The sequence below is a fragment of the Syngnathus typhle genome, linkage group LG12 (genome assembly GCF_033458585.1).
Source record: "Syngnathus typhle isolate RoL2023-S1 ecotype Sweden linkage group LG12, RoL_Styp_1.0, whole genome shotgun sequence".
In the NCBI taxonomy this organism is placed as follows: domain Eukaryota; kingdom Metazoa; phylum Chordata; class Actinopteri; order Syngnathiformes; family Syngnathidae; genus Syngnathus; species Syngnathus typhle.
The window spans coordinates 6,023,174-6,043,710 of NC_083749.1; the positions used below are offsets into that span (position 1 = coordinate 6,023,174).

At 42.5% G+C, this 20,537-nt stretch overlaps 2 protein-coding genes across 2 annotated transcripts in view; both read left to right on the top strand.

The window, feature by feature from the left end:
- Positions 1–13,988, top strand: part of kcnn2 (potassium calcium-activated channel subfamily N member 2) — a 25,839-nt gene extending 11,851 nt beyond the window's left edge. Inside the window, exons 6-12 of the mRNA XM_061292724.1 lie at positions 3,873–4,291; positions 4,498–4,639; positions 5,284–5,394; positions 5,469–5,596; positions 7,962–7,970; positions 10,315–10,384; positions 12,030–13,988. Coding sequence (XP_061148708.1) covers positions 3,873–4,291; positions 4,498–4,639; positions 5,284–5,394; positions 5,469–5,596; positions 7,962–7,970; positions 10,315–10,384; positions 12,030–12,305 — 1,155 coding nt within the window. The 3' untranslated portion in view covers positions 12,306–13,988. The remainder of the gene's footprint in view (positions 1–3,872; positions 4,292–4,497; positions 4,640–5,283; positions 5,395–5,468; positions 5,597–7,961; positions 7,971–10,314; positions 10,385–12,029) is intronic.
- Positions 13,989–14,417: 429 nt separating this feature from the next.
- Positions 14,418–18,254, top strand: drg1 (developmentally regulated GTP binding protein 1). The gene is made up of 9 exons (XM_061292760.1): positions 14,418–14,592; positions 15,424–15,547; positions 15,709–15,884; positions 15,978–16,047; positions 16,151–16,320; positions 16,438–16,568; positions 16,856–17,023; positions 17,115–17,237; positions 17,917–18,254. The coding sequence occupies exons 1-9, from the start codon at positions 14,554–14,556 to the stop codon at positions 18,014–18,016; spliced, it is 1,101 nt and encodes a 366-aa protein (XP_061148744.1). The 5' UTR covers positions 14,418–14,553; the 3' UTR covers positions 18,017–18,254.
- Positions 18,255–20,537: the final 2,283 nt, after the last annotated feature.

The window sequence follows — 20,537 nt, forward strand, 5'->3', positions numbered from 1 at the left end:
ACTAAACTAGAATGCAGCCTGTCTTTGTATTTCAATTGTGCGTGGCACGAGATTAGCGTGCTCGTTTTGAGCACATGTCCAATCCGTCCTTAGCTCAACTGCCGGGTGAAGGTTATCGGATCCAATTGTGTGTTACAAAAGAGCCAAACACGAGTGTCTTGTCTTTGAAGCTAAAAGGATAATAAGGGGGAGAAAAGAGGTTAATCCATTGGGAACGACAAAAATCATGCGCTATTTACTCACTTTCTTTGTCTTCAAATAAATTGGATTCGTTCCTTGCACCATTGGGCACAGCGACGATATTTCTGTAAAATGCTGCTTTTCTTAACGTTTGTTTTTCCTTTTTCAAAGTATGATGACGCAAAAAGTAATTTGCTGGCAGATGTTTTTTTTTTTTTTTTTTTTTATAATGTGTAGACTGGCCCTTTCGATTAATCAACACTGGAGCATCTAAAAATGGCATATGGTCTTTGCACAAATGTTCATCGCAGCTTGAAAACAATCATTTGTCTTTCTCTCGCTCACGTTGATGCTTTTTACATCAACTACACCGTAACAGGCAAGCAAACACAATTTGAAAAAAAGGAGACCTTATTAATTATTCTGTTGACGTGTGCAGTTTCTTCCAGCCTGTCAACAAAAACATAAATAAGAGATTCCTCCGTGTTTCCTACAACAGATTTTTCCAGAGGGTCTCATTAGAATTTAATATTATACAAAGGGTGACATGCTAAATGAAATAGTTACCTGGTTAGTCTTCAACAATAACATTGCTTTAGAACACACATAACAGTAAATGGACCTCGTTTAAACTCAAATTCAAATCCCGTACAATTGTTTCGAAAGCTTTGCTTGAATTATAATCCTCAACAAATTTTGACTCTTTGACTCCACGCTTTGTGTCATAACTGCTGTTCTCGTGCCATCTTTGAATACTCCGTGATGAAGGGCCCTTGAGTGTTGTATTTCAGGTCAACCATTACCCTAATTGCTTTCCGCCACCAAGTAGGCTCTCCTTCTGCAACCGGGGTCTAAATGTTTAATTACATTGTTTTGAGGTAACAAGCTCTGTAAACGTTTCACACAGGGATGTGTGTAGTTTAAAATGTAAAATAAAACGCAGCTTGAGCCGCACAGAAAACAGTGCATTTAGTGAGCGTCAAGTAAGTAAGTAGGAGGCGGGAAACGGGAGGCCGGCCGACCGCCCGCCATTCGTGTGTTTGTGTGTCTACATTACACCCGAGCGGCCGAGCAGGTTAGGGTTACACACTTCTCTGACAGATGTCTGCTTGTCAAAAGAGCTCGGTGTCACTCTGCTGATATGAACAACGGCCACTGAAAATTTAATTGACGTGTCTTCATGTGTTTAGGGGAAACGGATTGTGGCTTTTAAATAATTATAGATGAGTCGGGCTGCCTTTGTGGGGCCACTCCGGGGAACTTGTAGCTTGCTCTGTTCTGGTTGTATTCATACAAAGCAACCTTTGACGTGAGTTGAGGCAAAATAGGCGGAGCCAGTTATGTCATGTGGAAGGAAAGCGGCATTACACTGAGTGATTTTTTTTTTTTTTTTGTCCTTGGTTTGAAAATGGTGAAAAAAGAGATTGTAATATCACATTGCGGAGAAAAGACGATTCAGCAATTTAATTTCATGGATCACTACTAAATTTACAATCTAGGTCGCCGATCCCATTAGGCCTCCAGGACTTCTTTCACCTACATAATGAGAAACGTCAAATTAGTCTAAATGGAAAGTTACTGGCAAGGTTCCGATGTGAGCTTTGCAGTATGATGAATATCGGTGTGTCTGCATAGTCGACATTGTTGTTCTGAGCCCTTTTCAGCATATTTTACGTGCGATTGTAACAAGCTGCGTAACTCAATGCAGTTTAAGTTTATTTGTTTAGCCCGACTCGGCTCAACTAGGGCCTGGAGTTGTAAATTAACAAAAGGCTATAAAGTCTTTGTCCGCCACTTCAGTTCGGTAACCTGTTTTTGAACTATAGTAAATTACAATGTCCTTATCAAATAAATGAAGTAAAATACAAGCACAGTGGGGGCTGAGTAAAAAAATATTTGTCATTTGTTCAAATTATAATGCAGCAAAAAATAAATAGATAAAAAGATGAATTATCCTGGAGGCAGAAATTAAACTAGTGAAATATTTGACGCTGTACATAAAGGCAGAGGAGGACACCTCCGATGGGAATAGACGGGGAAATCTATTTGGCAAATGTTGTGGAAGGTTTGGGAGACTTCTGGAAAATGTGTAAACGAGATAAGAGAGCACCGTGATCCGACTGCTGCCATTAGTTCGAGGTGACAACACTCTGTCTTCATAGAAAGCTGTGAATTGCACTGAAAATAATGAAGAGTAGAGAGGAGGGGTCTCCGTGTGTGTGTCTTTCGGGAAGTGATAAAGGGTGTTAAATTACAGCCACATTCAAGTCCCCCCCGAGAGATGACGTCACTGGTGGTCATTGGCACGGTCCACTCAGAGGCAGCAGCAGATGTTTGCATCAGTGCCACTCGAAAACGCTGACTGCTAATGTTGCACCTTTCTCGCCTCTTGTTTTATTCAGAGTCCAAGTGATGAGGAGAAAAAAAAAAAAAAATCACAGAAGTGGAAGAAAGAGAAAATCGCCTGTGGTGCATTGAATACATTTGAATGCAAACACCACTGCCCCCGAGTGCTTTAGATCCTTTCACATTATTGTAAATAAAAATGCTGGAATATTTGTCACGACGGGGCGTGAAAAAGCGATTGTGGCTGTACGACAAGTCCGAATGTGGCTGTACGACAAGTCTTTTATCCGTTCCTGATTGCGGGATGCCGTGTCACTGAGTGAAAGTGCACGCTGTTGCACCATTATCCCACTTGGCTGGGTTGTGCATAAAAGACGAAAGCAGATAAATGGTGGAAAGGTGCTGGTGGTGCACTTTGAGTGCAAACGCCACTGCCCAAAGTGCTTTCAATCTTTTCACATGAATATAAAAAATGAGCTGACGTGGTTTGGATTTACAATTTGTGCTGGGAAGTTACATGGAACTAACTTGGTCACGATATTTGAGCAAGTCGTAGACAGATTGTAATTATTTTGTTGGCCTTTGCGGAGGAATTCTTAAGTGATGTCTGCCATCTAGTGGTGAACGCTGTTATTACAACTACGCTACACTGAATTTTATTTTCAAAAATGAATTGAGTGGCCCGTCCCTGCTCTAAATTGTCCATTTTTGAGAATGTGAGCCCGAATTGTTGTCCATTCACCCAAATTCAGCTAGCTAAACTAAACAAAATAGAGGAGCAATATTCTTGTAATGATTTAAAGCATATTTCTAAATAGTGAATCTATTCAAAAGCAGATTTTTTTATTCATCTTAGATTTCTTTTATGGCTGCCTTTGCTTAGCGTTGGCTTGCATTTTTATTGGCTTGCAGATTGTCAGAGTGAAATGCTGTAAGCTGTTTTATTGATCATCAAGCGGACACGCGATTTCTCGGCGATGGGCTTTTTGATTCCCATTTGTTATGTAATACATTAGTGTTCTTTTTCATTCATTTATACGCTCGTGTCGATATTAAATCAATATGTACTTTATTCGTGTGAGTTAGACTATCTGACGAGAAAATTTCTAATTTAGCTTTGGACCTGAAAGAGAGTTTGTGTTGGATGTTGGGCAGGGGGTGTTAAATCAATTGTCTCCTGCTCAATGTCTTGGCCCAAATCAGAAATAAGAGACTTGGAGTAATGTGAGGTGAGAAATGTACTTTAATGACCCGAGGCCATTAGTGACATATTGTTTAGAGGTTTTAATGATTTCCTGTTGCCTGGTGCATGGCAATGATGAAAACGTTGGCTGCTGTGCTCGCAGTTATTTATGGTGGACAACGCGGCCGACGACTGGAGGATAGCCATGACCTACGAGCGCATCTTTTTCATCTGCCTGGAAATCCTGGTGTGCACCATCCATCCCATCCCGGGAAACTACACCTTCACCTGGAACGCCCGTCTGGCCTACACCTACACGCCATCCCAGACGGACGCTGACGTGGACATCATCCTGTCCATCCCCATGTTCCTGCGACTGTACCTCATCGCCCGCGTCATGTTGCTGCACAGCAAGCTCTTCACAGACGCATCATCTCGGAGCATCGGGGCGCTCAACAAAATTAACTTTAACACTCGCTTTGTTATGAAGACCCTCATGACCATCTGTCCCGGGACGGTGCTGCTGGTCTTCACCATCTCGCTGTGGATCATCGCGGCGTGGACCGTGAGAGCTTGCGAGAGGTGCCTGGATTTTCCTTTTCCTTTTATGCTCACGCTATGCTGCGCCCCTCAGCATCAAACATAGATAAGGCACAAAAATAGATCAGCGCCACGCATCCAAGATCTCAATTAGCATTCAGCAACCACTGGCGGCGCTAGAGGGGGGGCTTCTGGGGCACCCCACCCCAATAATTATTTTCTGATTTTACCGGGATGTTTTTTTGCAGGTACCATGACAACCAGGACATCAACAGTAACTTTCTCGGGGCCATGTGGTTGATCTCCATCACCTTTCTTACGATCGGATACGGAGACATGGTTCCAAATACGTACTGTGGGAAAGGAGTCTGCCTCCTGACTGGCATTATGGTGAGAAATTTAGAAACGTATGCAGAGGATGGCGACAGAAAATATGGATTTACTTATCAGAAGCTTTTGGAGTCTGTGGCAAATATTGCCCACTCATCCAAAACAACATTTGTGATGTCACAGCAAGGGACTGGCTCCCAATCTCTGTTCTCGTTCATTCCAAAGGTGTTGGGTGATTTAAGCTCTTCCACACCGAGCTCATCCGAGCATGCTTTTATAGATCTTGCTTTGGGCATTGGGGAATAGAAAAGTGCTTTCCCTTAACTTCTCGGACAAATTTAGAAGCCGACATTGCTCTGAATGAACAATTAGTCCATTTAATGGATTTGATCATATACCATATGTTGTATTTAGAGTTGTTAGGTTTATGGTATTTTATGAGGAAAATATTCTCCCCAACAACTTTACTGCAATGCTAATATTAATCCATTAAAAAGTATATAATATAATAAAGTAAATATATTATTAACATTTCTCTTACATAAATACAAAACAATAAATACAAATAACTGGGTTTTGCCTATTATTAATAAATATATATTAAAAAATATCTAATATACGTATATAATAAAATGAATATATTATTAAAATTTCTCTTTGTAACAAAAAATAATAAAAAAAATTGGGTTTTGCCTATTTGCCAGGGTGCAGGCTGCACGGCCTTGGTGGTGGCTGTGGTAGCAAAGAAGCTGGAGTTAACCAAAGCTGAAAAGCACGTTCACAATTTTATGATGGACACCCAGCTCACCAAAAGAGTGAGTCACCTCCGTCGGCATGCTCGCTCGCGTCGGATTACGCTTCAACTTGTGTTTTCCTCGGCCCCCTTCAGGTGAAAAATACAGCTGCGAATGTTCTCAGGGAGACGTGGCTCATCTACAAAAACACCAAACTGGTGAGGAAGATGGACCATGCCAGAGTCAGGAAGCACCAGAGGAAATTTCTCCAAGCCATTCATCAGTAGGTGCCATGTTTTGCAAACGCTACCTTTCATTCAGCCGAAACCTGAATTGTTTGACACCTGTAGCAAATTAAACAAGCCCTCACGTGGATTTTTATTTTTTTTTCCTTTCCTTGACTCAATTCCATTTCACAGCTCAGCAGTTGATCTGACTTTGTGTGGTCTACAGGTTAGAATATGCAAAGGCCATAAATGTATGTAAATCAGTCTCGCCGCCACTCAAGACTAAGAGGCTCTTGTAATACATTTATAGTAAGACCAGGATTGGAGCAGTCAGCGTAAAAGCTATTTAAAAAGCTTCTTCTTGGATTAAGATATGTAAAAACATCCCTGGTGTGTGAACGTGTGTGTCGCTGAGGAGACCAAATCAAATCATTTTGCTGTGAATTATCGATTCATGCCCACTCCCGATGAGTCCGACTCCCAGGCTGACCTGAGCCTTTTTGTTTTTATGCTTTTCCTAACGGGCTCATTCACACTCTTACCTGGCAGCGCGAGCCCTCCGAGGACAGCCAAAGTGCGCTGTGACTCCACTAAAGTATCGATCGTAGCCTCACCTTGCTCGGGTTTTTTCTCCGTTGACACAGAGGCTTCTTTCAGCGGCAATCAGCTCAGTGCTTTGTTCAACTAAAGGTGACTGACTGTGCTCTTATTTAGTTTTAGAACGGCACTATGTGCTGCTGTTTGTACGTTTTGGTTGCTCCCTGTAGTTTGATGTCTGTAAATAGGCCTTTGTGTGTGACTTTCATTTGACGCATTCGTTTGTCTTCTGTAGGCTGGTTCCCACACAATATGTCTTTCTGCTGCTGCTGCAACCCGCATCCACATTTGGCGTCATTTATAAAAGCTTTTTGCGGTCACGGATGACGTGACGTGACGATGACACATAAACCTCGTGCGCTCCTCATTAAGAAGTTCCCTCGGCGCTTAAGATAAATCTGTAAAAGGAAGCAGATCGGGTAGGAAAGAGGCACGTCCAGCTCTGTGCGGGAATGTCGTGCTCAGCATCCTGTAGAGATTGTAACACGCACAAGATGTTGTGCAGTGTGTGTGTGTGTTATCAGAGCGCCTCGAGTATTGGCTGAACTGTGTGTGATGCTTGTATCAAGATGAATGTAGGACAGAAAATGGCCATCAGCAAGCAGATCAAAGTAGACGCTGCTGCCCTTCCTGTATAGTGCATTCAGACACACTTCAATTGTAATTGTATTAAATTGTATTAACGGGAAGGATTCATTCGATTTGTAGTCAGCCATCCACTTTGGTCACTGTTTTTTTACGCTCATGTTATCATCATTGATCAAAAATGCTATCACCTTCTTAATGACAGCGCTGCTATGACTGGCTAAAGGAATTTGCTATGTTCATAGCCACAGTGGTCCAAAAATGAATGTGTCGTAAAAAACTTAAAAAAGGCAGGTCAGGACTGAGACCATGTTAAGGCTAGTCAAGAATAGTGACGGAATACTATGAGATTATTAACACAATCTAGACCAAATGTGTCAAACTCATCAGATTTATGGATTCCCTCGTGGGGCCATTAATGACTTAAATAGAAATAAATGTGTGTGGACATTATCACATACACACAACCGAATTTTCCAATTTATTTTGAAATTGGGATTATAACCAAAAAAAATTGCAATATCTCATTGTTATTAAAAGTAAAGTAAATTTAGAGTTTGGGTATTTTAACAAGAAACATTGAGTTGACACTCATGATTTTAATTCTGTGGGCCACGTAAAATGATGTGGCGGGCCGAATCTCGCCCACAGGCCTTGAGTTTGACACCTAGACCCTCATAAAATAGTAACTCATTAAAGTAGCAGTGGAACAAAGCTGAAAGGGGTTTGGAATCCTACTAGAATGCAACTGTGTGGCGAGCGGTGCGGCAATGCGAAACATCAAATCACGTCGCTGTGAGACGTCCTCCCTTGGTGCAGTAAAAAGATCCATGCCAGGTGCAAACAGCTGTAAGGCCGTTAACGCTTTGAGGCAGCGTCTGTCTGTTTGGCCAAGCGTAAGTGTCCTGACGTCAGCAGCAAGGTTGTTTTCCTTTGCTTCCTCCTATGTGTGTGTGTGTGTGTGTGTGTGATGGCTCGCTGTAAGATTGGACGCAGTGAAGAGAGCAAGCGCAGCAGCAAACAAGTGAGACTGCAGAGAGATAAAAGCGTAGTTGCTGAAGCAATAAGTCAAAACGGTGGAGATGAGGTTTGCGCAGCAGCCAGACTCAAGAGAAAGTGATTATTTTGCCATCTGAATATATGTCTATGATGTTGCAATAATTCATTTGTCTACTTCATGTTCCCCCCCCCCCTTTTTTTTTTTTCCCCCCTCTTTGTTGTCCACACTCAATGCAATAGAGCTCGAAAGTAAGTCTTCGCCTCACATTTAGACCCGGTCCTGTCGTGTGCATGCTAACGAGAGCTTGTCCTCCTTTGCGATAGTGTGACTAAAAATCACACGCCCTCATTTGATAAGTGAAATTCATGCCACATTTTTTTTTTTTGGAGAGAGGGGGTAGCACATTTTGTCAAACGTCTTTTTCACAGTGAATTTCAATTATCAGCGATGGAGGGTGTTTTTTTTTCCTTTTGTGCATGGGTGTGATGACAATTTGATTTTTAATCAGAAAGCCACTGATTAAACTCCAATCAACTATGCTTTCATGTACCAAATGATGACGACTCGAGCTCTACAGCCAGCTACTGCAACATCATTTATCTCCCTTGTGTTTTGTTGAACAGCTTTTGTCAGCCTCATCAGGGCTCGGAGGTCATCTTTCGGTGTGTGGAATCATTGTTTGGCCTGCTCCTACATTTCCTCTATTTCTCCCTTGGGTGACTCAATCACAAAGATGATGGCGGCAGCTGTCATGCGTATCCCTCTCTTGGATATAAAGTTGGACACCTTAGGCGCATTAAGAATTTAGTTGGAAGCATATGTTCAAATTTGGACTAAGTTTCCAGCAATGTAACACTTGGTGTTGGATTTCTTTTAAAAAGGCGGTTTGCGCTTTTGTGGGTGTGGACACAGCTGTTTTGATTCCCCACCAATCAAAGCAGCTCCTCTCATCCCCCCTTTAAATGTTTCAATTCCCCATTTTCCATTGTATCAATTCCATTCGAGGCTCTGTCCCTCCCCATTACCAAGGTTAACGTGGGAGTCAAGGCGAGAGCCTTTTTGCTGCAAGATATGCGAGGAGGTACGTGACCCCAAGGGAAGGTCAAACCATAGCCAGCCGCCCGTCATTTGCAAGAAGCCGTAAAACTGTCAGCAAAGATAAAAGTGCGACTCGGTGGCGCAAATGTCCGCGCGAAATAATAGCGAGGGCTACGATAAAAGCTGAAATAAATAAATAACACAACACTAACGAGGAGTGACACACGCCGAGAGGGTTTGTGTTGCCATGCTGTCGTCATGAATAACAAGCAGAGGCCGTTCCTATGCACAAGCACCCATGACGGGTGATTGACCGAGGAGGGGGGACGCATTAGGAATAAAACGCGGGGCGAGACGGACTCCATGCGCTGACCTCTACATCGTTTTCACTGCCATCGGTCAATTGCAGTCGGGTTGGTGTGACACTGAGTACATATCAACGTTACATATTCTCCGCTACACATTTGATTAATCAAAAGAATAGGAAAGTCATATTTTTGGGAGCCCTTTGGTTTTGGTGTCCGGGCATTTGGTCCTTTAGTGGCTCCTTTGGCGCCCTCTGCTGGTCATGTGTGCTTATCTCCAGGACAAAGATGCTCTTTCCAGATTGAACATCAGCATATTTAGTTCCCCTGTGGTTGTTCTGACATTTACATAACCGGATGATCCCATTCAATTTATCTTGTGGTTTATTTATGGAGGAGTTTTATTTTGTCTAAAAACACAAATGGTCAAATCTCTACAGCTGCTTTTTAAAGGTCACTGTGAGGACAAAAATGAATTAAACAGGTCTGGTGAATTATACAGTGTTTGGTAGTTATAGTTTAGACATGAGAAATACGTGCTGGGGGGATTCATTGGTTGCATTACTCATGAGTAACATTGAAATCATTTCTTTTTGGGAATACAAATTAAAATTAAATTACACATCAGATATCGTTTGGTTCTTGGGGTTATTATATTTGAGTTGTATAATAATGATGTATTTTGTAAAACTACATACAAAATATTTATTTGAATTATTCTTAGGAGGGCAAATTAATTACATTTCAAATGCATAATGGGGTTGAGGTTATTAAAAAGATGCGTAAATATGTAATCACTCATACTTATCTAAATTGTTCTTTGGACAGAATACAAATTAAACAAATGTCATATGAATGTCATATCAAAAACTCAATAGGTAGCTGCTGTCGAAATATTTTATTTTCCCCCCACCCCCTAAAATAGTGACAACTAAGAAACCATTTTGAGTCCACTCGATAGCCGTGGTCTTGTTTGCATTGATGAAGTTTAAAGCCATATAGTCACGTGTCCCCTTCTTTTAGGCTCCTTCCCACTTGCATGCAGCTCCAAGCAACCAGAATGACTCCTTGCATTCTCTCTTTCTCCACACACACATCCCTTGCAATCTCTCTTTCTCTTTCTCCACACACACATCCTCGTGCATGTTCCCGGGACCGTGTTGCGTGCCCTTTGTGTTCATCGAGTTAACCCCGCCCCACTATTGATGGCAGCGTTCATTTACTGGCGTCTGGATGGTCTTGTGTTCAGATTGAGAAGTGTTAAAATGGAGCAACGCAAGCTGAATGACCAAGCAAACTCTCTAGTGGACCTTGCCAAGGTAAGCTATATGGACGATAACGGTTCTCTGCTGCATTGCACGCGAGGAAAAACTGACACGCTTCTCTCCCCTAATGTGTGTGCGTGTTGTTGTTGTTGTCACGCATGCTGCTTCGTTCCTCAAGCAAAAGTCTACAGGTGTCAAATGAACAGACAGGCCTTTCACATGTGTGCCGATACTCACTTCCGGTCTTTTCTTCCACATTGTGTTGTGACAATGCAGTGTGTGTGTGTGTGTGTGTGTGTGTGTGTGTGCGTGTGTGTGCGTGTGTGTATTTGATAAGGATAGAAAAAAAAGTTTATCTCCAGATGCGCTAAACAGAACCTTTAAGGCAAAGACCGGGCAGTGGGCCAACCTGACACAGCAGAACCAGTAACCTGGGAAAAAGACTTTCACACGTATACACACACACACACACATTTAGATATAGCGAACGAGGATTTGACATTCAAAAGTACACTGCAGTCGAACTGGACAAAATCTGCACGTCATGAAATGTAATATTTATCAATGTATCATGAAATAAAATAGCTGCAATATGGTTCTGTCGCCACAAGAGGGCAGTGTAGATTCAAGCTACCCTTTGTGGAGCTGCAGTACCTGTACAAGCAGCTTTTGATTGAAGGCAAGCGCACGGTCACTTCATTTTGAAATAAAAATGTATTCTTCCTTATTAAAACCAGACCCTCCTCAGTTATGTTTGTGCCTCATGGAATCTGTTAGTTCCCCTCTGAATTCTTCGTTTCCAGCTCCTCACTAACCTTCTTTGTCCTTCTCCAGAGGTGCTTTCTCTTCCAGTCAGCAAGATATGTGTTCTTTGTTTTGTTTTTTTAATCCCTAATTCTTTTGGGGGTTATTGTTGACATGTTTAGCATCTTTTTTTGCTCCATATCGCATCCAGCAGCAATTCCACAATAGCTTTTACTGCTCTGCAAGTGGATGTCAACCTGGAATTTAAAAGCACAGCTATATAATGTAAATCAATTCATTACAAAATGCTCTGTGTCCTCTTCAACAGTCCAATTTCAAAGTGACAGTGTTTTCAAAAGGTGCTTTATTTTTGGTCAACCTCCCCCAAGCCCCAGCGTTGTTGTTTTTTTCTGTCAAGATGTGAGAACAGATGCAGCAGAAAGTACGATGAAAGTCAGCGGCACCTTTTTAGTCAATTTGAGGTCACTAGCGCTTAAACACGAGTAGCTGCTCATATAACACGAGGCCACGTGGCCCGCGTCTCCTCCAGCAAATATGCTGCTGCTGTCGGCTTCAGCTGTAAAGATAAGTCATGTGCACGTGTTATTGAATGTGTCCCCAACCATCCTGGATGTGCCCTTCTGATTATAACCTTTACTCCTCTTTGGATACGCTCGGTCAGTTCTTCCTCTTTCGGGAGTGATGCTTTTCACTTAGCCTTGCTGACCAGACATAAGGGTTTAGTAGCAACAAGGTTCTTTTTAATAGTTGGCAATAATACCATCTACTGTTGAACCGCTGACTCGCCTGACTTTTGTTACTATGACAACCAGGGACGAAGCCTGAATCTTGCAATTAGTTCCCACTGCTTGCGGCAGCAGTTTATACACAGCGTAATTAGAATGCGGAGAGCAGCGTGCAAAGCTAATGCTTCCCTTTCTCTGCCTTGTCCCAGACTCAGAACATCATGTACGACATGGTGTCGGATTTGAACGAGCGGGGAGAGGACATGGAGAAGAGGATCGCCTTGCTGGAGACCAAGCTTGAGACTCTACTGAGCAACTTGCAGGCTCTGCCCGCGCTCATCAGCCAGGTGATTAGCCAGCAGCACAGGGACTTCCTGGAGGTGCAACTGCAGCCTTACGACAAACACAGCACCGAACGCTCGCAGTCGGCGTCGCGGCGGCGGTCGTCGTCCACGGCGCCGCCCACCTCCTCTGAGAGCAGCTAGGGTCCGAAGGGAAGGCCTCCATTGAAGACTTTTGCCATCATATGGCTAAGTTGCATTTATCTTAAAGCCTTATGGCTTCAATAAGTATTATCCCAATTCTGATGACAGAATCCAATGACAGTGGATACGTGCGGTTTATTTTTTGCTTTCTATTACCTCGTGACGCTTCCCTCAGTAAAGGCCTGTCGTCAGCTGGGAAAATACTGCACTAAAATAGTGCTTCCCATTGGGGGAATGGTTTGAGCTGGATGGGACCGGAGTAACAGTAGAAAGCAAATACAAGCAAGTGTAATCGTTTAGGTTAGAAACAGCATCAATATTTATGGCAAGATTCATTCGTAGCGGGGGTTCACTGCCCTGAGAAATGTAACGAGAGATTTTCAATACACAGACAAAACGTAAACACATTACAATTGTAATAGAAATGAACCCAATTTATTGGTTTATGATCTCCAAATGATAACTCCCCATCGCAAAATTGAAACTACTTCTGACACTTTGTACCTCAGCCGTAATAATAAACCGTATTTCATATCCTTCCTTCGTAACAAATTTCTTTGTTTGAAATTATTTGAGTCCCACTGATAGTTTTGTGCAATTAACTTGCACACTAGTTGAATATTAGCATGTTCCCACATATGTTATGATCACCAAAAGACCAAATAAAAGGTAGTTGGTTGCTATTATAGAGCTATGCTAGAGGTATGCTAAAAGTACTTTTAATAAAAAAAGTACCTGAAAATGATTTTTAGGAAGGAGGGCGAAAGAGTGCAAATTAATTTGGGATATCAAATAGTGATTTTTAAAGTAGGGTGTACGCAGACTGACAATCGGGGCAGAGTGGAGCAGTTATTAAATCATGCAAAGATCCAATTCTTAGATGTCTGTTATGTGGTAACAGCAATGTTTCCCGATCTACTCGAAAATTGTATGTTTTTATGGGGAATGTGCGCCCTCTTGTGGCGTTGCCCTTAATAGCAGAACTCCAGAATGGGAAGCAGAAACTAGAAAGACCAGAAATAACAATCTACTCCATAAAACCATCGATCAGAATAATCTTTTACAGACAACCAATAATTGGGTCTTTGCAGACTTGAATCTGATTATCGGTATGCATGTACAGCACATGAGTAAAAATTCTCCAGCCAAAGTGAATGCATCAAAGTCTGTTACTGCACTTTTATTAATTGATGCACTTCATCAATGACTGATGTTTGGTGATGTCTTCCAACTAAAGAAGATTTTGAGTTGTCAAGGGTGGTTGAATGAAGGCTTGTATGTTAGGACAAGCTCAACGTACATATCTATACAGTACAGATGTCACAAACTCAGTAATAATGAATCTTGTCTTGTCTTGCTGTGTTTCACTTCCTTCCTTCCTTCCTGTGCTCCTCATGCTCAGCTGGACAACAGCGACTGATGTTGAACAACTCGCTGAATACCGTATCTACCTTATAGAAAAGTACTATTTTTGTATATTTTGATGAGGACAAGCACACCTCCTACTGTGTAATAATGAACAGCAACGAGGATCTGGGCACAAACAGATTCAACATACCGAGCATGTGGCGTTAGACTCATCAGAATGGAGTACTATACATATATATTGAGTATGAAATAAAATATTTGAGGTTCTTTACAGAATGTAAGATAATTACCGACTTGTTTTTTTTCTCAATTATATCATTCAAATTGCATTTATTTTTACAGGAAATGATTCCGGTGAGTTGTATTCAAGAGCAGAAATGATAAATGTGGCTGGCAACTGATTTGTCATGTGTCTGCTTTCAATTCATATAACAATCATTCTCTCTCAAAACACAAATTTCTCAAATAATGGAAGCCGGGACTTCATTATTTACTTGGTGGAAGATTTACCACCACATCTGATATGGCCATGAAAGCTGTGGATAGATCATGTTATGTTAATATATTTATTATGATACAAATTTTAATGTATAATCCGTCAATTTTTGTATGCAATGGTATACTATAGGTCAGGTATGGTTAAGTGGTACACCTGGCTGTATTTTTTATGATCATCCTGCGAGTCAACACTCGGGACAAAGAATCGTTACTTACGTGAACATGCATTCTCTCGCGAGAATTCGCACCAGGAAGTCCACGGCGTTAACGCTTGCGTGGTGGCAGTGTGCTAGCCGCACACGTTCTAACGGCAGCCACGTCTATTTACTATTTATCTAACGTTTACTGTTAACGCAGGACTGCGACACAAATTTAAGTCATCATGAGCATATTAGCCAAAATAGCAGAGATTGAAAATGAGGTGAGTGCGGAAAGAAACGTGGCGTTCGCGGAATGAATCAAGTCCCGTTGTAGCTAACGGCTAACTTGGAATGCAAGCAAAAATTAGCCGGGCTCACACAGCCGGGCCTTATGTATTTTATAGACGTCGCACTTTATTGCCTTTTTTGCCTGAAAACATTAATCGTTCTATCATTAGTAGTTGTATTATTCGTTTTAAGATGGAATTTGGGGTTGTCTTGGTGGTGAAGTTGACCGGTAAATATAAACTCCTAATGCGTTGCCCTTTTCTGTTCAGAAACTGAATCCTAGTGGTAAATAAATATGCAATATAGATTCAAATAGTCTTGTACCAAAGGAACGTTATATCAAGTATTTATGTCTTGGCCTTTTTTCACATGTATTCTACCTGTCATTTGTTTACTTGATGCTGAACACATAATAAAACCGATATTGGTGTCTGCTGCCTTTACAGATTTTAAATTGCATCAATTAAATTAGTTAAGTGTTCTACCAGGTTAGGGACTGAGTATTACTACAGACCGCAAACCCGCTGCCCCAAAGTTTCCAAATTTCCTGCAAAACAAATTGAAGCTCCTCCATTCATTTCAACATAGTTGCTTGGCACGCAGGTGACAGCGAAATAATTTACAACGCAGTGATTATTACAGTAAATATTTGTACGAGAAATGGTCACGAGCCCTAAATGTTAATCAAACGGAGAAACAACAAAGAAACTAAAAATAGTCATTAATTTTGCAATGTTATATTAATGCAGAATGTAGTGCTTTATTCACAGTAGTCAAGCATAAGAGACCTTACGAACTTCCATTCTTACTATGCTTTGTCTTAGATGGCCAGGACGCAGAGAAACAAGGCCACCGCTCACCACTTGGGTCTGCTCAAAGCACGTCTAGCCAAGCTAAGGCGGGAGCTCATCACACCCAAGGGAGGCAGCGGTGGCGGCCCGGGAGAAGGTAACGAATGAGAACTCGGTTATGGTTTTGTAATCACATATGACTGAAGTAGGGACAGGGTTTTAAGAAATGTCATTGATTGGTGTTTGACTTGAAATGTGATTTCACCACTGCGTTAGCTTTGTTGACTAAATTTTGAATATTCATGTCTCTATTTTCAGGTTTTGATGTCGCGAAAACCGGCGACGCTCGTATTGGCTTTGTAGGTTTCCCCTCAGTGGGGAAGTCGACATTGCTCAGCAACCTGGCGGGGGTCTACTCCGAAGTTGCCGCCTACGAGTTCACCACCCTAACAACAGTACCCGGAGTCATTCGCTACAAAGGTGCAAAAATCCAGGTACAGGAAAATATAAACACATAAAACTGATTGGCAGCCGCGGACAGTTTTCGGTGTGTGGTTTAATTTCGACATTGCTCTGCTACCTGAAAGCTTCTGGATCTCCCTGGGATCATTGAAGGGGCCAAAGATGGCAAAGGCAGAGGCAGACAAGTTATAGCCGGTAAGACCAAAAACACAAAGGTTTTTTTGCACAGTCAATCGTTCAGCGAAATGAGATTGTGTAAATGGTGTGACATGATGGTGTACCCCCCACCCTTCTCTAGTGGCTCGAACCTGCAACCTCATCCTCATAGTGCTTGACGTGCTAAAGCCTCTCCTGCACAAGAGGCTAATAGAACACGAGCTGGAGGGCTTTGGCATCCGACTGAATAAGCAGCCGCCCAACATCGGCTTCAAGAAGAAGGACAAAGGAGGCATTAATTTTACCGCCACTGTACGTGTCTTTCTAAACGTATTTAGCAACGTCGCCCTCTGGTGGACATCTTATCTGATTTTTCTTCTACTTAGTACTGTGCAGTATTTGGTTGCTTATGTGTTTCCTGCTCCGCAGTGTGCGCAAAGCGAGCTAGACGGTGACACGGTGAAGACCATCCTGTCTGAGTACAAGATCCACAACGCCGACATCACCCTCCGCAGCGACTCCACGGCCGATGACCTCATCGACGTAGTGGAGGGAAATCGGTGAGACGGTGTGCCGCCGTCATCCTTCTTTTGTCGTTCCCCGTGGGCGTGGCCTCTTGGCAGATGTGTCGCTTCGTTGATGGCGGCCGTGTTTGTCTGACATGGTCGCTCTAATCTTTTAGGGGGGGTGGGGAACGCACAGTCCACAGTGAGCCATTCTGCAATTTTGAAAATCATTCATCGAATTTACAATTGTTGTTTGTGTGTTTTAAATATTTATATTTTCATATTATATGTTATGTTTATTCCTCAACAAGTCCATAGTGAGTGAGTCTCTCCCTCTACAGAGTCTATATCCCTTGCATTTACGTGCTGAACAAAATCGACCAGATCTCCATCGAAGAGCTTGACGTCATCTACAAGGTGCCGCACTGCGTGCCTATCTCGGCCCACCATCGCTGGAACTTCGACGACCTGCTGGAGAAGATGTGGGACTATCTGAAGCTCGTGCGCATGTAAGTGTGCGCGCCGGGAGCTCTGCACCCCCCAACACCAATGACGTCTCACCCCGTCTTGCCTAACCTGAGGTCGTTTTTGGGCTTGCAGCTATACTAAACCCAAAGGCCAGCTCCCCGATTACACGTCTCCCGTCGTCCTGCCTGACCAGCACACCACCGTCGAGGACTTCTGCTTGAAGATTCACAAGAACCTTATCAAGGAATTGAAATAGTGAGTATCTTCAGGACTCCTTTTGCTTACAAATTCCACTGTGTGCAGTCCTACATTCTATAACCACAATATGAAACATATTGTTTATGACTAAAATAAGATTTAAAAATTCAATAGATTGTGCTGGTGTAGATAATTAATTGTCCATTAAGGGTAGACAATGCCTCGATTGTTATTGTGATTTGAGGTTTTAGAAAAAGTAACATTTTAGTGCGGCGTCAGCCAGCTGCAGTTGCAAGACAAATGCAAAATTTTGCGACCAAAGATAACAAAGCACCAATTAGTTTAATTGCTCTCTACAGTTTGAAATTTTCTTTTATTCTTTAAGAATCATACAAAGAAAATATATCAAACCTTAAAATAAAGAATAAAAAAAAAAATACAATAAAATATATATCTAAAAAAGAAAATAAAGACCCAAAGCAAGCACTGACTAGTCACAGCCATCGGCCGCTTTATGCGCAGATACTGCGTTTGCGACCGGGCGCTCGGGTCATCAATCAGTCAATACATGAGTGCTGCCGAGCATTAGCGATCCTCCGGGGAGGCGGCGGGGGCCAAGCGGTGTCACACCACATTAGGGAGGAGTCTTTTGTGCCGCCGAAGGCTGTCGTTTGCTGTCGCTCACCGTTTACTTCCATCCCACGTGATTCACGAGATGCCGTCAACTTGTTTTCAGCGCGCTGGTGTGGGGATCGTCCGTCAAACACAACCCTCAAAAGGTGGGCAAGGACCACGTGATGGAAGACGAGGACGTTATCCAGTTGGTGAAGAAGTAATAGAGATTAAACAAAAAATCGGTGCGGCGTGGCTCGCTATCACGAAGGCAAACACTTGTGAAAATTTCTGAGCTTCTGTGTAATGTGCTCGGCACTCTTGTTTTAACCCGGATGACATGAATGTGTACATGTCACGTGGAAACACCTCAACACCATGATTAGTTCATATTGAATATTGGTTAACGCTTGCATTGACATGGAAACAAAAGTATGAAATAATAAAAAAAGAGTCTCACAACTTTGCAAGAAATTTCTATTTCTGTCAACAGGATCTGTCTCACACACCTATTTTACTTCCCACCTATCTCGTGTTTATCAACCTATTTATTGTGCGGTAAGTATAAAAAGTCCTCTCACCCCTTTACAAGGATGTTTTGATATAAATCATTTCAGAGCTTTTCTCCACCATTTATTGTCACTTATAAGCTATTGAAACAAAATGTATTCAGGTTTTGGTAATGTCACTGTTGTGATAAATATTTTGTCCACTTGATGATGGCTGTGTTCCGTAGCATATTTGATGTCCTGAAAAATTGTTTTTCTCCCGAGTGCTACCTTTGAACAATGAGGTCCATCCGATGCTGTGAAAAATCTCCGCAAACCATCACTTGTGACTACAAAAATGACAGGAAAAGCCGACTAGAACATCTGAAGTTTTTTTGGTGGCACGCATAAAAGACAGGTATGTGATAACGCCCATTGAACACAAATTTAAATGTACCTGGTTGTACTTGAATGTACCTCATTGGGCACAATATAAAGTCAACTCATTTTTGATGCAGTCGCACTATTGCAGTAGCAACGCAAAGGCCTCTGCAGCATCACAACCACTCAAGTCTGGCTCAGAGAAGGGAGGGGAGAAAAAAAAAAGGCTCATTTAAAAGGCCTGTCCAGCTCAGTGATTTACGGGACATTGATGATGAAGGCACTTATTCAGCCCGGTGGGCCCCCTCCATTCCTAAACCCCCCCCCCTTTTTCTCCCTCGCCGGTTGGGACGGCCACTCAGGTTAATCAGTTCATTCACTCAGACGCAGTTTGGGGACATCGTCCAGCAGCTGTTCACAACTAACAAGCCTCCGTTGAGCGAAAACGCATGTAGAAGCCGATCTAGTCTGTCGTGCGAGTAGAGGAGCGGCCATTTTATGCTCAACAATGGACTGTGCCCTTGTATCAACTATTATGAGGCTAATATACTGCAGCGTAGTAAAACTACCTCGGACCACGCAGATGACGGCTGCAGTCTTCTACAATTTGTTAAATTAGTTAAAAAAAAAAAAAGTTTGAATCTTGAAAAAATCTTGCCTTAAATTGCTATGCAGTTATGTCCACAACTTTTCACTAGTGTTACAGATGGAGCTACATAATACAATACAAATGCACAGGATTTTTCATTTGAATTTTTGACCAAATTATTAAAATTATCTAATAAAAAGTAACAAAAACGAAGTGAATTTGAAAAGCGAAAGTCAAAACGCACTGAATAAAAAAATCAAAATAAAAAATAAAAGTACGACAACCCTGTTCCTCTCTCGGGTACGTCTGGCTGACCCAAGAGGTGCCGTACACCTTAAATTGGTCACCAGCCACTCAGAGAGCGCACAAACACACACACAGACGTTCACATGACTAGATGGCTGAAGGCCGGATTTGATCAAATGACCCCTGAACTCAACTGTTAGGCAAATGTACTTAACACTTGGTCACCGTACCACTAAATTTAAATTTGTACTTACAAATGTCGGTCCAATGTGGCTGCATTTTAGAGTTGGGATAACTTTTTTGGGGTTGTGGGGCCATTAGATAATAGTCAGTGTAACATGTGTTTGTCTCCAATTGTTTTAGCAAGTATGAATCCAAGCACTTGAAGGACTTTCCAGTCAGCCCAGCATCAGGCACAGCCTCCGATCCATCCCTCCCCCTTATTTCTTCCCCTGTAAATTATAGCAGCACTTTAGCTAATGAAAGAGTTGAAGACCGGCCACTAATAAAAGCCATTTAGTGAATAAAGCACTCCCACTCCCCCCCACTAACAGAATTAAAGAAACTAGCCATTTAGGGAGGGCGGGTGCAGAGGGAGGCCTCTGTATTAATATTTATGAAATGCGGAATTGGATCCATCCTCCGCCCAAAAAAAAAAATCCCCAATCACCATCTCATGTCCAATGGTAGCGTGAAGCAGCGCCCCTTGGCAGCGCACCTATCCCGAGAGGAGAACATCACTGACCCCTCCTTTAGCTGGAAGGAGGGGCGGGAAGGCGATGGTGACTTGAAGGGTGCTGAGGACGCAGTCGGGACAGTCTGGCTCCAGCAGAGCAGCCTGGAAACATCTCAGCAGCTACCGAGCAGCAACCTGGCGGTGGTCGACTTCAATGGAAAAGGTGGGTCTTTTTTTCCACACGGTGGGCTAAAAAGTCAAAGTTCTCTCTTGATTTGATGACAGATTTCTTTTGCAGCGCCACAGGTAAACATTGGAAAAGAACCTGGTAAGAACCTGGTACTTCAGTATCACAATCATCCATG